Source organism: Uloborus diversus, chromosome 7 (genome assembly GCF_026930045.1).
Source record: "Uloborus diversus isolate 005 chromosome 7, Udiv.v.3.1, whole genome shotgun sequence".
NCBI classification, from domain to species: Eukaryota; Metazoa; Arthropoda; class Arachnida; order Araneae; family Uloboridae; genus Uloborus; species Uloborus diversus.
In genome coordinates, this window is record NC_072737.1 from 139,482,413 (window position 1) to 139,501,008 (window position 18,596).

At 37.2% G+C, this 18,596-nt stretch overlaps 1 protein-coding gene across 1 annotated transcript in view; it reads right to left on the reverse strand.

The window, feature by feature from the left end:
* The window catches only part of LOC129225918 (RAB11-binding protein RELCH homolog), a 93,389-nt gene that overhangs the window by 10,433 nt on the left and 64,360 nt on the right, over positions 1-18,596 (reverse strand). The window contains exons 17-20 of the mRNA XM_054860451.1: positions 9,947-10,032; positions 8,848-8,954; positions 4,154-4,336; positions 303-366 (exon numbers count right to left, since the gene is read on the reverse strand). Of these exons, the coding sequence (XP_054716426.1) occupies positions 303-366; positions 4,154-4,336; positions 8,848-8,954; positions 9,947-10,032 (440 nt within the window). The remainder of the gene's footprint in view (positions 1-302; positions 367-4,153; positions 4,337-8,847; positions 8,955-9,946; positions 10,033-18,596) is intronic.

Below are 18,596 nucleotides of genomic sequence, written 5' to 3' on the forward strand. Positions count from 1 at the left end.
GGACAAAGGTTTAAAACACATTAGGATAATTTAAAAAAAAATAAAACTTTAAGGGAAAGAAAATGTTATGCAGTGTAAAAAAGAAAACGCTTTTGACATTTTCTTTTGAAAAGTGTATTGTATTTACAATAAAATATGACTTTTTTAAATATGAGCAAATGAGCTTTTTATAATTAGGCCTAAAAAGGCTTTAACCAGCAATAAATAAAAAAAAACAAAAAAATGAATAAAAACAAAATATAAAATAAACCATCTAACATCATTTAAATATAACTCTTAAAAAGTAAATATTCCATGCTCACATCTTTTTGAGAACTGAGTTCCATTATTGCACCTAAAGCAGGAACAGTAGCAATTCTTACAACTCTAAAAAAGGAACAAAAAATATGAACAAAAAGTTCAAATTAAGCAAACATTTAAATTCCTTGTTAATAAATAAATAACAATGCATAATTTAGTGCTGATTATCTAAACTCCAGTCACCAAAATTATTCAATAATTGAACAACCAATGTCTTTTCTTTTTCAGATTCAACGCATGAAATTGAAAGCAATAACAATAAAGGTTTGAGAAAACAGGAGGAAATCAGAGTTAAGGCAACATAATTCCTGTTTATCTTACTCTTGTCAACCTCCCCCCTGTGTCCTGAAATAAAAAAATAATAATAAAAAGAAAATCACGAAGGCTCTTTTGCTTACATTTTTGACTTCCTTTTACAAAAAAGGAAGTATTGTATTCGCAAAAAAATTTTTACTCAAAAATCAACCTTAATTTCATTTTACTCTACCCCGAATGAATGTTGAGGTTTTTTCCGACCCGATCACACGTGCATATATACCTAAACACGTCTAGACACCCGAAATATCCATTTTGACGAGCTTTCTCGTGACATCTGTATGTATGTGCATATGTATGTTGCATAACTCAAGAACGGTATGTCCTAGAAAGTTGAAATTTGGTACGTAGACTCCTAGTGGGGTCTAGTTAAGCACCTCCCTTTTTGGTTGCCTTCTGGTGTTTTTAAAGGGGTCTTTTGCACTTTTTTGTGGGAAATCATTGTTAATTTCAATACAATCTCAAGTGGTGTTATAATTTGGTGGACACTTGGCGATATATTGGCAGTCTTTTAATCGCCAAGTTTTGTCGCCAATTTGGCAATTTTTTTTTTTGAATTTTTGATTTGGCCACTGTTGGTGATGTTTAGAGAGTAAGCTATTGAATCAGGGGTGGATACAGAATACCATTTTAGGGGGGTCATGCTGCAGATAGACACCCTCTCCCAGGGGTGTCCTATGGTTATGTGTACAAAAAATTTTCTAAACTGCTTGGATATGAGTAAAATAAACCAAATTGACCAGGAATAAGGCACCTAATAGAGCAAAAATGTCACTATTTCATTTGATAATCAATGACAAAAAGTAGCTTTTCAAATATTTACTTTTAAAAATAATTAATGAATTGTAAATATGAAAAGACTACTGAATTGTTTATTTTTTGTTCATAAAGTGTTGTGAACAGACAATATGGTCGAAAGTAGGGGGGGGGGGGTCATGACCCCCATGACCCTCCCCTTGTATCAACCACTGTACTGAATCATATTAAAATTGCCAATAATGGGGAAATAACATTAAATTGGTGTAAAAGGAAGTCATGTGAAGCACACATCTGCTCGTTAATTCCTACAGTTCAGAAAAGGTAGAGAGAGAGATTTATCTAGTAAAATGTCATTCCTTTAGACAAAAAACAAACAATTAAAACTGAATTGGCTATTCATATTTATCGAACTAAGAACACGAATAAATAATTTGCTGATTATAAATGGCAAATGTATTTCTCGAAGTAAATTACATCCAAAATTTTATTTCGATCTGGACTCATCCAATGATTCTTTTCAAGAGTTTTTTGGTTTTACTTGTACCAAATTAATACCAGCTTTCATATATGTTAAAAACAAAGATGCTATTCTTTTGCATCAAATATTTTTAAGTTTTAGGGAGAAGCCCACAAATACTCAACAACATCGTAAATCATGCAGAATTTCGTTTCTGGAGCTCTAATTTTGAAAAATCACTGGCCCTAATATTACAAAATATGGCTTTACAAATTGCGTTTTAAGAAATGAGTATAAGAAAATATTCGTGCAAGGGTTTCCATGTCGCCTTTCTTTAATATCATAAGCAATGGGTGCTTTAAACTACACTTGCAAAAAATTTAAGCAGAACAGCCCCTGAATGTAAAAAATTGCTTAAATTATTTGGACCATAATTTTGAACAATTTTCCAGGGAAAATGCTCCAGACCCTCCTATCCATAAAATCTCCAAAGTTTGTCTAAAGTTTCATTTTTGAAAAAATGATTTTGAAAAACTTGCAGGGGAAGAAGGAATTGATTTCAATCTATTTAAAAAAATAATCGATCGGAAACAGTTTCTGAGCTCCCTCCCTTACCGTAACGTCAATAAACATAACCTATAATCGCGTTTTTAAGGCTAAAATTGCGTTTTTAAAATTAAAAGTTTCAAAATGTTTGACGGGACACCTTTTGACCTTTTTCATATTGGATCAAAAAAAAATTTTTTTTTTTTTGCTGTTTTCTGTTTTTTCAATGTGCCCCTTAAATCTTTTTTCTGGTTATGTCCCTGCACGCAGGGGCAGAATTCAAGCGAATTTGATGAGAACTAGACAAAGGAGAATTGAATTTTGTTTGATTCTAATATTTTCAGAAATTCTTTCTGTTGCAAATTAAACGAATGTTTTGGAGACTTAAAGAGAGGAATATTTTCGTGTAATAGAAGAACATAGAGAATCATTGCAATGATTCTCTATTTTGTGTGTCTATGACTGTGTATTTATGATACACGAAATGAGGGGGTGGCAGCAAGGTGCCCCTAATTTTATACAATTGGGGCATTTTATAAGATGAGGGGCGCCGCCCCTCATTTTGTGTGAACGTTTTTGTGTTCCCTCAAAACGAGGGGCGCCTTGCGGCGCCCCCTCATTTCGTAGCACCCGGGCAATTGCCTCGCTCGCCCCCCCCCCCCATTCGGACGGCCCTGGTTCCACTGTACTTGGATATTTTCTATGTGTAATACAGCAGATTAATATCAATACATAACCTTTCACCAGAATGTAGGTTTTTTTTTTTGATGAGCAAAGTGTAGGAAAATCTTATTTCTATTTACACTTTTGGGATGACCATGACAGGTATGAACTGAACACCTGAAAACATTATCTTCAAACAGTAAGTGACATGTATAGGTTGCTGTTCAAATGGATTCTTAAGAAAGGTGTGCCACAGATGGGTTTTTATGAGGTACATTTTATTAGTATTTTTTATACTACTAGATGGGGTTCCATATTCGTCGCGGCAGAATAGCTTTTTCTTCTTTTTTTATTTCAGAGTGCAGATTGGAATCTTGCCCCCCCCCCCCCTCCCAAAAAAAACAGCACTTTTTGGAACACCCTAATCATATACATATACATATATTTTTAAGTATTTATATATATATATATATATATATATATATATATATATATATATATATATATAGGCTGTCCAAAGAGGGGGGCAAGCGGGGCAATCGCCCCAGGTGCCACGAAAAAAGGGGGCAAGGCGCCCCTCATTTTGTGTATCATAGATGCATAGTAATAGACATACAAAAAAGAGAATCATTGCAATGATTCTCTATTTTTTTTCCTAGTGCACGAAAATATTGCTCTCTTTCTTAGTCTCTTAAAACATTTGCTTCCTTTGCATCATTGAAGCAGATAAAATATCTGAGAATATAACTATAAAGAATAACATAAGGCATTTCTCCTTTGCCTAGTTCCCATCAAATTTCTTGGAATTCTGCCCCTGCATGCAGTGATGTTATCAGAATTTTTTTTAGGGAGAGCAATAAAAGAACAAAAAGCTAAAGAGAATTTTTTTTTCAATCTAAGAGGAAAACTGGGGGGGGGGGGGGGGGCTGGGCAGGAAATCCTCGCTCCAGGCGCTGTCAGCTCTTTGGACGGCTCTGCATATATATACATATATATATATATTCTAATTTGAATGAGTTTTTTCAGTTCCACAATCCCATCATAAACCTCCAAAGTACACCACTAAAGAAAATAGTTCACTTTTGCAAAAATTTGCCTTCAAAACATACTTACATTTCTGGGTCAGATGCAAGAGTAACAAGAGCTGGGGTAACTCTAGTTCGTAATAACCCTTCACTAACAACTCCAACTAATGGCTCAAACAGTCGACCAGCCGTAACTCGTACAAGGGATGAATTATGAACAACACCATCCCATAGGACGGACAAAAGCAGCTCATGATTTGCTTTGTTTGAGCTTAAAAGAATTATTTGTAACAGTTACACATAAATTGCTGATACAAGATAACAAGATAAGTAAACAATATTACTTTAAGTAATGAAATAATATGCAAATGAAGAGACAAATAAAAGACAATAAAATATACAAGTTCAAAAAATGCACAACGCGTTTCATTCTTCAGTCTTCTAAGAACTTTCAAAATCTCTTTACGAAGATACTTTTCAACTCTTGTACCAGAAAATCCTTACTACTATTATACACTGCTTGACATTGAAAATGCAACACCAAGAAGGAGTGGTCAGAAAGTGATGAAATTTGGAAAAAATACAGAGACAGCAAGGAATAATAAATGATCTTAATTTCAAAATGATAGGCAGAATACAGAGCGAGAACGGCGTCGGCTCAGTAGGATGTAGGACCACCGCGGATAACAATACACGAAGAAACACGTCTAGGCATAGAGTCAATAAGGGTGTGGATGGTGTCCAGAGGGATGGCTCTCTATTCCCTTTCAACCATTTGCCACAGTTCGTCTTCTGAACGAGGCAGGGACAGAGTCTGAAAACAGCGTCTAATCACATCCTATACATGTTCGATTGGTGACAGGTCAGGTGAGTATGGTGGCCAGGGAAGCATCTGTGTGTCTTGGAGAGCATGTTGGCAGATGCGAGCACTGTGTGTTCGGGAGTTATCCTGCTGAGAAATTGAATTAGGTAGCCCTTGAAGGTAAGGGATTTACACCGGCCGCAGCACATTATCCAAGTATCGTTGGGCCATCATAGTGCCCTGAATACGAACTAGAGGTGATATGGTATTGTACGCAATTGCGCCCCAAATCATTATGCCACGTTGTCGTGCGGTGGGACGTTCTACAGTTACTGCCGGATTAGATCCGTCTCCACGTCGACACCACACACTGTATGCGGCCACTATCACTGGATAAACAGAAGTAGGATTCATCTGAGAACAAGACATTTCGCCATTCTGTCATCCACGTCGCTCTAGTCTGGAACCATACTAAACGTTGCTGTCTATGTTGTGGGGTCAATGGCAGTCTTCTTAGCGGAAGCCGTGATTGCAGACCATGTGTGATCAAACGACGGGAAGTGGTTCTGGTTGACACGGGAACATTCAGGGTATCTTGCACCTGCTGCAGAATCGAGGAACAAGTGACTTGTGGGTCTGCTACAGTTTGTCGATGAATGCGTCGATCCACGCATTCTGACGTCACTCTGGCTGCCTCTGCACCCATCAATCTTGCCACATTTCATTGTTTCAACCATCTTCGGCACAGCCGATGCACCGTGCTCGCATCCATGTGGGTATCAGCTGCGATTTGGCTTATGGACCAGCCTCCCCTTCTCAGTCCTAACCATACCCCTCGTAAAATCGTCTATCTGCCTTCGTTTACGTTGGTCTGGCATTCTCTCGTGTTACACGTATCCTCCAAGACAATAACAAAATTTCTTCAATAATTCTCCAGTCAGAAATAATGACACGAATATTGATCATTCCGCAATTTCCATCCCTTATATCTTACTTCACGTACGTCGGAGAGTTGTGCATTTCACATCCTTTACGTAACTCTGTGATGTACATCTACTCTAAAAATTGCATAAATTTCTGAACCCTCCTTCTTGGTGTTGCATTTTTAATGTTGAGCAGTGTAAATGCAAAAATGTCTTCGTTTGTAATTCTTTCACGCATAAACTACTCAACTCATCATCATGAACGTTTATACACCCATTGTCAGGGGTGCAGAATAGACCAGAGCTGGGTTTCCACTACTGTCGCATTTTTTGCAGAATGCGAAAACACTATCTCAATTGCGAAAACAAAGCAATGCATTTTGGCTTTTTTGCTGAAATAAAAAAATTCATTTAAAAAAAAAGAAAAAATCTATGATCCTAGAGAGAGGAAGCATGCATCGCCAAAATCAACTTAATCTTTTAAAATCTTAGCTAAGATGATTAAACAACTATTAAGTTCAATAAGACTTTGTCTTATCCGGCATTATGTCTCCCAATAACTGCTTTATTAGGAGGAGTGACTGCAACGTTCTAAAGACCAATCATGTTGTTTTCTTTTTTTTATTTTGCGTTAAAAAAAAAAGCTGCTGTACTTATTTCTTCAAAGATGTCACAGATAAAATATGAGTTTTATTTTCAACTGGAGACAAAACACACTGAGGCATATGTAAATATATGAGAATGTGTAACATTTTAGAATTTTTCTAAAAATTTTCCCTCAATTTTAGCTTTTATGCTAATGAACTTTTAAACGCAGCTTTAATCCTGGAACAGAGGCTACCTTTCATCTCCCCAAAAAATATTCCAAGATTTTTATTCCAACTTAACAGAAAAGTCCTTATTTTTATAGTATCTCTCAGTTATATTTGTTTAATTTTTCAGCATTTTAAAGCCCTCAAAAAGCTGCACAGTATGAACTTTACCCAAAGTTTGAGGGATAGCTAGAACACCCTTTAATTCTTCATTTTAAGTTGATTTCATACTCTAAAACAAGGCTCATCTTCATTTTTAAATAGCATCTGTGACTTCTGTTCACAGAATTGAAATTAAATGAATTTCTGATTCCTAGCAGACAATATTTTTATGAAAAAAAGTAATAAAACCAAACATGAAGAACTAAAAAAAAAAAAAGAAAGAGTTATCTTTAATAATAAAATATCGACTATTTTGCAATCATAGCTATTTGAGGAAAAATGAATGAAAACCTTTTTCAGGGGGTAAAACTTGTTTGGAGGGATGAAAATACTGACTTTACTGACCAAAATTTATAAAATACTGACCAATACTGACTAAAATTTAAAACTTTGGTGTAACAAAAAATAGTATCATACTTGGTGAACTAGATGCTAGCTTTATTTGTAATGTGCAGCAAAAGAATGTAAGACTTATTTGGTACAAATTGTGACTGAAAGTTGTGAGTTTAATTCATATGTTTATTGAATAATGAATAAACTTTTCTGAAACTAGAAAAATAAATAAAAAGATCTTGCAACTGGTCAAAATATTATTAAATGATTAAGAGCAGTGTTTCATTTACAATATTTTTCTTTGTAAACTCACTGGCAAACACAACTTTAAGGAAAATCCTGATATCAGGAAATACAAAGTGAAAAAAGTCTATAAATTTTACATTTAACCCTGTTAATGTTTAGTTTAAAATTTATTTTAGTAACACCCAGAACACATTCAGAAGATTGTTTTAATTACTAACTAATCAGCAAATATTTTTGCATGTAGAGAAACTTATGTTCACTTATACTGCAAGAACTTATGATGATAGTTAAAAGCAGTAAATAAAGATAACAATTTAAACCTAACAAATTTTCTCTGCATTATTTTTCGAAGGCTTTGGTCAGCTGGAAAAATAAAAAACTTAGCGTTACGCACGGGACATTTTTTTGAGAATAGCCCGCTGGCTTTAGAATTACTTTTAGTCTAAGTACTTAAGTATTTTTCTGAAATTCAAAAAACTGTTTTTAACACTAATGTTTCGAAACATATTCATGGAAAGGCCCCCAAACCTCCCCTTTCTGTAACATCACCAAAGATCTTCTGTAATTGTTTTTTTTTTTTTTGAACTTAAATAATTGGAGGAATAAATAAATTTTTAATTAATGTGCAATAACTTTTTAGTTATGTCAGTTGTTAATGTTTAATCACAACTTGAATGCCAAACAATCCTTCACTTCAGGCCCAAATATATAACTTTCGGGTTCCACTACAAATATCCACAAGTCCTATATGTTTTTCAGCTTGTATTTGAGATGCTTGTTTTATTTTAAGTCGCTATGTAAATTGGAACAGGATCAAAACTTTTTTTCAGCACAAATTCAAAGTTCACTTTTGAGCAGGAAATATCATACTATTCCTTCACAGTTTTTACTAGATGAATCCCAGAGGTCAAACCAAGTGATTTATTTTAACTATTATTATTTTAAATAAATTTAACCTAAGTTCAAGAAAATTGCCGTATGTGAGGTTAGATCCTTAAGCATGACCAAGGGGTGTTTGTGATCTGAAATTTTCGAAAAACTTGGGTTGCCGTTCCCGAAAATTTAGGGCTGAGAACACATTTTAAAACTGAAAAATTATTTTTGAAAAATAACTTTAAAAATGTTTATTTCAGTGATTTTATATATATATATATATTTTTTTTTGGGGGGGGGGGGGGGGCTCCTCATCGTTTTCGAAATTTCAGAGTGTTTTCAGAACTTGAATCCACTATCGCCCCTGGCCATGACCCCCACCTCCTAAACTGAAATCCTGTATCTGCCCTGTCTGAGATAGGTACCTTATCAAATGAATATTAAGATGAAGATCCATATAGTCTTCTACTTCAAAAACATTAGTACTCTGCAAAAGCATGAGACATACTAGGAGCAATATAAGACAAAAACATCTTGCAATATTTTTTTTGGCAATATACAGAAAAGATATCTTTAACTTTTTTATAGTTAAAATATTATCATTAGAAATGTTAACTTTTCATCCAATTACCTTAATTCAACAATAGTTGTTTTAAGACTGCAATCTGGTAAGTTATAAAGTGATACTGTACAAAGTAAGTCTTGCAGAAACTCCATCAATTCTTGTCTTTCTTCAGCCTACAATCAAAAAAAGCTATTAAAACACTGGTTTCAATGAGTGATAGTTATATTGTGATAGGTAATATAATTATATTACCTATCACAACATTGTGATTAAACTTTCAGTATTCAGTTCTTTCATGTTTCTGAGTAAAATTTTATGGATATGACAGATTCCTTATTAAATTTTATACATGTGTGATAAATATTTTAAACCTTTTTTTTTTCAAAATAAAAATTCTTTGAACTATTTTGAAAGCAAATTTCATTTGAAAAAATGCGTATAACAAACACACAAATTGATACACAGAGTCATTTTTTGTTTAAAAAAAATTATACAATGACAGTTTTTTCATTAAAACTTCTTCAAAATCCTAAAGTAAACCAATTTAAATGTTTTGTAAATATATTTTTATACTCAGTTCTTTGGTTATAACCCAAACAACTAAACATCCTGCACACACATATTTGGTTAAACAGGCTGAGTAGGAGTGCGCTTGTGAATTGCAGGGAATTTAAAGCCAGATCCAAATCACTAGAACATGATCTGAAGAAGTGATATATAGATCAATGACATCCATATCCTCGTTGGGGTTCAAACTGGGGCCCTCGTTGAGAAGCATTCTTTGGAACCATAAAACAGGTGCATGCAGGTCTAATTGTAATCTGTGCATTTAATGTTCTTTTTCATTTTTATTATAACTTATGTTTCGAAGCATTGTGACTCAAGTATTTTTTATAAGAGAAGTATTATTAAATCCTTAGTTATATTATATAGAATTAAAAGATTTCTTTAACTTTTAATAAAGCTATTTTCATTGGAAAAAAATTTATGCAAAACAGAATTGAGAAACTTATTTCATGATGTTAAAATAAGAGAGGAATTTAAAATTTATGAAGGAAGTGGGGGAACCCCCTCCCCCATAAATTAAAGGAGAAGTGACACATTGCCCTTTATTTTGCTTTACAGCAGAATTTTAGAATTATAAGAATTAAATGTATACAAATACCTGATGAAATACAGCAAGCAAACCAGCAATATAAACAGGTACCGTTGCATCCTGATATGCTGATCGTGAAGACGTTATGCCTGAAACTAATAATTTATAACACTGTATAAATATGAATTCTAACTAAAAGATTAAATTCAACTTATAGTTAAGAATACAGTCTTGCAAAATGCAAAATACTTTAAAATGAAATCATTTTTCTACAATGTTTAAAAAACATTTCAATTCATAAACAAAATACAGCAGAGTTTCAGTTATCCGCGAAAAACAGACCAACGTAAAGATGGATAAGCTAAACTGGCAGACAATAAGGAGGTTATATTAATAAGGAAATTAAAAAAATACTAAAATAAACTTATGAATCAATTAAGGTCATTGTTTTATTTTTCTTGATCAATTTAATGACATTGGGGGAAATTCCCCGAGTCACAGACATATTTTGCAAGTGACTGACACGCCCAAGCTATTAGCTTACACACAAACTCACTGACACCTTTAAGCGATCAGCAGACTATTTTCGACAATTTTTGTTATAATAATTAAATTACAAAAAAAAAAAAAAGTAAATGTGGCTGGTATGGTGGATAACCCGGACTCCACTGTAATTAACTAAGCAAATACAGTCGAATTCCAATGGTTCAAAAAGTGGTTCAGAATTGTAAATGCAATCAATAGGTTTTTTTGCACTTGCTTTTCTGGTCTTTCCAGGGTGTGATCAACAGTTTTGGATTCAGCCGGCTTGTCAAGTGCTGAGTTTTCATCACTCTACTGTATAAATAAATTTAAGCATGCAAAAAAAAAAAAAAAAAAAAATGTTTTTTACTTAAACTTTTATGTTTTTAATAAAAATTTAAACAATTTCAGCTCAAGGACTGAAGCCAGTCGAAACTACTACGAAATTTGGAATTTATCCGTCAATAATAGTTATGTTTTTGAGATGAAAGAAACAGTTAAAGTAAACAGGAAAGCAAACAAAAATGGCTGAAAAGTGTGTTAAAATAACTGTCAAATATATAACTTTAAGGTGACTGTATGAAACAAACAAAAGTGCTATTACAGTAGAAGACCGTTATAACACACCTTGGGACCACAGCTTTTGCATTATACAGGTTTTTGCGTTATATAGATCATTAAACAAATTTTGAAACTAATATTCAGAATATATCTATATATTAGCACTTCAGAATGAGTTTTATCTGCAATGAGTATTAAAGCACCAATATTACAATTAGTTAATCACAAATAAATATTGTTACAAATTCTGTAAATAGTAATTATTGTAGGAACGTAACCTGTAAATAGTTTCCCGTAATGAATATACAACCCCTTTTTCATTCGGCTAAAGTATACGACCCCTATTTTCTTTCTCTTCATTGATAACGGTCTACTACTTTAAAGAAGCGTGTGGAATATTTGAGAAATTTCTTTTCGGTGTATTTAAGCCGTTAGCGATGGATAAACAGTTTAGTTTCGATTCAGATTTCGAACTGAGTGTGTGTATTAGCTCTGTTTATAGCGAGGCATTTCGCTGTGTTGTTTTCGTATTTGGAAGTAAATACGTGTGTAAACGTTGAGTTTACGGTGTTGCGTGATAATTGCTTAATTGCTGATGAATAATTTTGCAGTTGTTGACGATCTTTCCTGTACATAGTGTAAATAAATTTCCTGTGCTTTTATCAAGAACTGTGTCTTCATTTCAAGAAAGTGGAAGTCGCACCGAATCCATAACAATTTGGCCCCCAACGTGGGGCTTCTTCTGGACTTTCTTGGAGTAAGTCTGACTTTGGACATTTTTTTCATAAAGACTTTTTGAATTTGGACTTTATTTTTATGATGATTACTCGCGCAATGGATGAACAATTAAAACAACTTCTTGACGCAATCAAGTCTGTGAAAAATGATATGGCGACTAACCAAGAACAATTAAAAAATGAATTGGCGACTAACCAAGAACAATTAAAAAATGAATTGGCGACTAACCAAGAACAGTTAAATAGTGATTTAACTGCTAAAATTACTACAAGTCAAAATGAAATAAAAAGTGACCTAACGTCGATGAAAACCATGATGGAGAATCAACTAACCGCCATGGGAGATAAAGTTGATGCTCTGGAAGAAAAATTTGATACTGTGGAAGAGCGTATCGCCAATGTGGAAAATAAGTTGGAAGAAGAAGACAAGAAATTTACCTCATTTAAGGAAGAAATAATTAAAGACATGGAAAGGAGATTGGCGACCGCGGAAAGCAGCTCTGTACAGTTTGGCGCTCCCACATCGGTTGCTCGACCGTCCATTAAACTGGCCACATTTGATGGGAAAAGTTCGTGGCAGGTATACAAGACCCAATTCATGATAGTGGCGGAAGCGAACGGATGGGACTCTGCTAACAAGGCCTGCCATCTTGCAGCATCCCTGAGAGGTGACGCAGCGGACATTCTTCAGACCCTTCCGGACAGCCAGCGCCTGGATTTCGCCGCCCTCACATCTGCGTTGGAGCTTCGCTTCGGTGAGAAGTGCCAGAAAGATTTCAGCCGACTCCAGTTGAAATCCCGTTTCCAGAAAACCGGGGAAACCCTGCAAGAGCTAGCGGCGGACGTCGAGAGACTGTATCATCTCGCTTTTTGCGACTGTCCTGCGGATGTTCGGGACAACCTGGCACTCAACTACTACATCGACGGGGTTCGAGATCCGGAAATCCAGAAAGCTCTACGGATGGCGGATGTCAAAGACCTGAATTCTGCTGTTGTGTATGCGATGAGATACGAGGCCGCCCAAGAAGCAACCCGTGTGGATCGCCATCTAATCCGGACTCAGGAAGCTGATGAGTCTGATTCCAGGTCGTCCCACCTCGCTGAACTAGAGAGACAACTCAGTGACTTGACAAGACATCTGAGCAGCATAACAGCCCAAAAGAAACAAGAGCAGAAGTGCTGGAAATGCGGTAGTGAAGGACACCTGCGAAGGAGTTGTCCGGCTCGCCAAGCTACGCGAGGGAAGGAAATCACCACCACTAGAGCTCTGCAGATTTCCTCTTCTAGTAGTGGCAGTGATGGACTTTTCATTTACGCACATGTAAATGGGAACCCCTGCAGACTGATTGTCGACACTGGAGCCAATGTGACAATCATTAGGACAGATGTGGCTCGTGAATTTGGATTGAAACTGCTGTGGACATCGCCACGCGTAAGTCTCCAGACTGTGACAGGTGACAAGATCGAGATTGACGGTAAAGTGGACTTGGAAATAGTGTTTGGGAATGCCACCTACCATCATACGGCATTCGTCGCTAATATCACGGACCCCTTCATTCTCGGATTGGACTTCTTGAAGAAATATGACTTCACTCTCGACTTCAAGACTAATGAGCTGCACTCGATGAGAGAAGACATAGCCGTTTTCCCTGCAGAAAGTGATGTAAAATCCGCTCATCAAATAATAGCCCAAACAGATTTATCGATTCCCTCAAGGTCAGAATCATTAATACCTGGCTCCCTTGAAGAAAGCAATAGTTTTCGATTTGGACTCATTGAATACCCTAACCTAAGCAATAACCTAAAAGGAGTGCTGGTAGCATCTACGCTTGTGGACCTTTCTAAGGATGTAATTCCTGTGAGAGTCGCCAACGTGAGTGAACGGCCAAGGAATATCCGAAAAGGTGAAGTGTTGGCAACTTGTACTCCAGTAAACTGCATCATTAGAAGAATCAATTCCCCCGAGACTGTGTCTTCCGAGTCCTTGACATCGAAGTTAATTGGGAGTGCGCCGTTATCGAAAGATCAAAGAACTGCTGCAGAACAATTGGTGGATGACTTCAAGCATCTGTTTTCATCTACATCGGAGGATGTTGGCCGTACGAATTTAACGCAGCATAGGATTTACACTGGAGAACACCCCCCTATTAAACAGCATCCAAGACGACTACCGTTCGCCAAGAAGGAAGAGGTTGAGACCCTCCTGAAAGAGATGAAGGAGAATGATGTAATCGAACCCTCTTCCAGTCCTTGGGCCTCTCCCATCGTCTTAGTCCGAAAGAAAGATGGCTCCACCAGATTTTGTGTCGATTACCGACGGCTGAATGAAATCACCAAGAAAGACAGTTACCCTCTTCCACGGATAGACGACACCTTGGACACTCTTTCCGGACACAAGTGGTTTTCGACCCTGGACTTGAAGAGCGGCTACTGGCAGGTTGAGATACATCCTGATGACCGAGAGAAGACAGCGTTTACAACTGGACAAGGCTTATGGCAGTTTAAAGTGATGCCCTTCGGCCTCTGCAATGCACCAGCTACGTTCGAGCGTCTTATGGAGACAGTGTTAAGAGGACTTTCCTACGAATCCTGTCTGGTCTACTTAGACGATATCATCATCGTGGGACGCAGTTTCGAAGAACATCTGGCAAATCTTAGGAAGGTGCTGCAAAAGCTTAAGGAAGCCAATCTGAAGTTAAGCCCGTCCAAATGTAATTTGTTCCGCCGGGAAGTGAACTACCTTGGTCACATCATCTCTTCTGAAGGTGTACAAACCGATCCAGAAAAGGTATCTGCGGTCCAGAGTTGGAGTCGTCCCGAAAATATCCATCAGCTGCGAAGTTTCCTGGGGCTCTGCACGTACTACAGGAAGTTTGTGAAGGGTTTTTCCAACATTGCACGACCTTTGCACAAGCTGACGGAGAGCAAGCAAAAGTTCGAATGGTCCAAAGAATGCGAAGATGCATTTTTACGACTGAAGGAGGCTTTAACATCAACGCCTATCCTCGCCTATCCTCAGCCTGAAAAATCCTTCATCCTGGACACTGATGCGAGCAACGAGGGCATCGGAGCTGTTTTATCCCAAGAAACTGACGGAAATGAACATGTCATCGCTTACTGGAGCAAATGCTTATCAAAGTCGGAGCGAAATTACTGCGTCACCAGAAAGGAGTTACTGGCCATAGTGAAAGCTGTAGAACACTTCCATCATTACCTCTACGGCCGAAAATTTCTGCTTCGGACAGATCATGCCTCATTAACTTGGCTTTTGAACTTCAAAAATCCGGAAGGCCAGATAGCCAGATGGATACAGCGGCTCCAGGAATATGACATGGAGATCAAGCATCAAAAAGGGTTATCTCACGGTAATGCTGACGCTTTATCAAGGAGACCCTGTCCTGAGAACTGCCACTATTGTTCCCGAATCGAGAAACAGTATGGAACGACTAGCCCTACTGCCTATCAGGTGACAGTGACTCCAACATCATCAGAACCTGATCCATGGAGTGACGACCAAGTTCGAAAAGATCAACTTGAAGACCCCGACATAAAACCAATTTTGGAGTTCATGGAAAGTGACAGTCGGCGACCTAGCTGGCAGGACGTTTCCATCTTCAGTCCTGCAACAAAAAGATACTGGGCTTTATGGAACTCGCTCCATTTACGGAACGGCGTACTGTACCGAAAATGGGAATCTGACGACGGTAAAACATCTAGGTGGCAGTTACTACTTCCCCGATCAAGGATTTCAGATGTTTTGAAAGAAATACATAGTAGTGCGACTGGAGGACATTTTGGTGTCTTGAAAACCCTCAATAAAGTTCGGGAGCGCTTCTTCTGGAGCAAGGCGAAGGATGACGTGGAGAAGTGGTGCCATTCTTGTGACGCCTGTGCTGCTCGTAAAGGACCGAAGAAGAGAAGCAGAGGGAAGCTACATCTGTACAACGTTGGAGCTCCTTTCGAACGAATTGGGATCGACATCCTGGGTCCTCTACCAAGAACTGCTGATGGGAACAAATACATTCTTGTTTCCATCGACTACTTCACCAAATGGCCGGAAGCATATCCCATTCCAGATCAAGAGGCTACCACCGTAGCAGAGACTCTAGTCCAACATTGGATCTCGAGATATGGAACACCTTTGCAGATTCATTCCGATCAAGGGAGGAATTTCATCTCTGCTGTGTTTAAGGGCCTATGTCAAATTCTCGGAATTGAGAAAACTAGGACAACACCCCTACACCCACAATCGGACGGCATGGTGGAGAGATTTAACCGCACAATCCTGAACAATCTCTCGCTTATGGTATCCAGAAATCAACAGGATTGGGACAAGAAGCTACCTTTGTTCCTGCTGGCCTACCGCAGTGCTGTCCACGAGACTACCGGATATGCCCCATCTCAGATGCTCTTCGGACGAGAGCTTCGGCTACCTTGTGATCTCGTCTTCGGTCGTCCTCCGGATGCGCCTTCATCGCCTGAGGAGTACATCCAGGATCTCCAGGCCCGGTTGGAAGACGTTCATAACTTCGCACGAGAGCGAATCAACATCGCGGCGGAGAAGATGAAGACCCGATACGACACAAGGTCTACTGGACATGAATTCAACGAAGGCGACAAGGTTTGGTTATGGAATCCCATCCGAAGGAAAGGTCTTTCACCCAAATTGCAGTCGCATTGGGATGGACCCTACAAAGTCGTTAACCGACTGAATGACGTCGTAGTGAGGATCCAAAAATCACCTAATGCAAAACCTAGGGTTGTACATTATGATCGGTTAGCCCCATACTATGGCCATAGTTCATGAGTATTACGTAAACAACCATGGTTGATAACATAAAAGTTGTAGATAATTTTTTTTTTGCTTTTAATGTTTAGTAATATTTCTTGTTATTATTGTGTTTCCTATGTATCTGTTAGTTATTAATTAATGTGAATATTTGTAAATTTTTGACAGAAGTTCGACACCCTTTCTGGGGATTGTACTGCCCGGGACGTGCAGTCCTTAAGAAGGGGGCAATGTTACAAATTCTGTAAATAGTAATTATTGTAGGAACGTAACCTGTAAATAGTTTCCCGTAATGAATATACAACCCCTTTTTCATTCGGCTAAAGTATACGACCCCTATTTTCTTTCTCTTCATTGATAACGGTCTACTACTTTAAAGAAGCGTGTGGAATATTTGAGAAATTTCTTTTCGGTGTATTTAAGCCGTTAGCGATGGATAAACAGTTTAGTTTCGATTCAGATTTCGAACTGAGTGTGTGTATTAGCTCTGTTTATAGCGAGGCATTTCGCTGTGTTGTTTTCGTATTTGGAAGTAAATACGTGTGTAAACGTTGAGTTTACGGTGTTGCGTGATAATTGCTTAATTGCTGATGAATAATTTTGCAGTTGTTGACCATCTTTCCTGTACATAGTGTAAATAAATTTCCTGTGCTTTTATCAAGAACTGTGTCTTCATTTCAAGAAAGTGGAAGTCGCACCGAATCCATAACAATATGTTTCACAATCAAAATCCTGCACTTCTGCTAGCTTCATGGTTTGCAAAACAGCTGCATTTTCAAGAGCCATCTGTTTTTTTTTGTTTACTATGAGTACTAATTTTCTATTTAAAAGCTTTAAAATAAGATGGAAAGATAAAAAACATTCAAAATTTAATTTGCCTAACAGTTTTTATTTTTGCAAAGCAAAACAGGGGGATTTTTTAAACTTCAAAACCTATTGTTTACTTTTGAAAAGTAGTGCGGTTTATAGAGAATTGCGTTATACAGGTCGGCGTTATAACGGTCTTCTACTGTAGTATATTAATAAAGGATGAAAGTTTTCAGTCTTTTGACAGATTTCTGTCTTTAAAAAAAAAAAAAATGAAACTGAGTGTTGATGGAACAAGTTAAAACTAGGGCTCGACCGATGGCATTTTTTGGCTGATGGGCCGATGCCGATTGTTCAAAAATGGCCAATGGGCGATTGTTTTCCTCCAAATGGCCGATTGCCGATGGCCGATGCTGTTGGCCGATGGCAAAAAAAGAAAAAAACTGATAAGATTGTCAGGGATTTAAAGGATCATTGATTCATTTCACTTTACTTCCTTTAAATATAAGGAATTGTAATCACAAAAAAAAAAAAAAAAAGAAAAATCAGATTTCGACCTAAATTTCTATTTTACGATCACCCAATTAAAACGTCACAAGTTTTTTCGGCACATCTGTACATGCATATGTACCTAAGAACATATGGATGACCGAAATATCCATTTTGAACGCATCCTTAGTTATCGCAAATTCTTTTGTGATGTCTTCATGCGCGTAAACTTGTGTCACTCTAAAAGATTATGAAACAGTAAACTGAAAACTCATACGTACGTAGTATGATCTAAAAGTTTGAGGACAAGTTGTATAAAACCTTACCCTAAACAGTTCCAGGGCTCCCAACACATTTTAGCTTCAGAAAAGGGTAAAAGAGGACCATTTTCAATCAAAAAGGGGACTAAAGAGGAGCAGTTAGGATCAAAAAGAGGACCTTGGGAGGACCACTCAGAGTTAAATCCATGGTAGCACCAAAAGGCAAATAAGTTGCCAGCTGCTAAATTCGTGAAGATAATTCATTAATTAACTATAATAATGAGAGATATAATTCTTTTAGCACCTGTGAAACTGATCTCTTTATCCATTGATAGAGTGCATAACATTGGGGGGGGGGGGGGGCACTTAGTTCAGCATTTAAGGCAGCCTCTTTAGAACTAAATAGGCATAATGATACATTTTGACTTGAACCAGGGATGCTAGTAGTCTCACTGAAGGATAGGTGATGCTGCACAGCATCTTTAATTAGTTTAAAATTATTTTTATGTTTTCCTGTCTTTTAATACTTCTTAATATAGCGTTATCACACACCA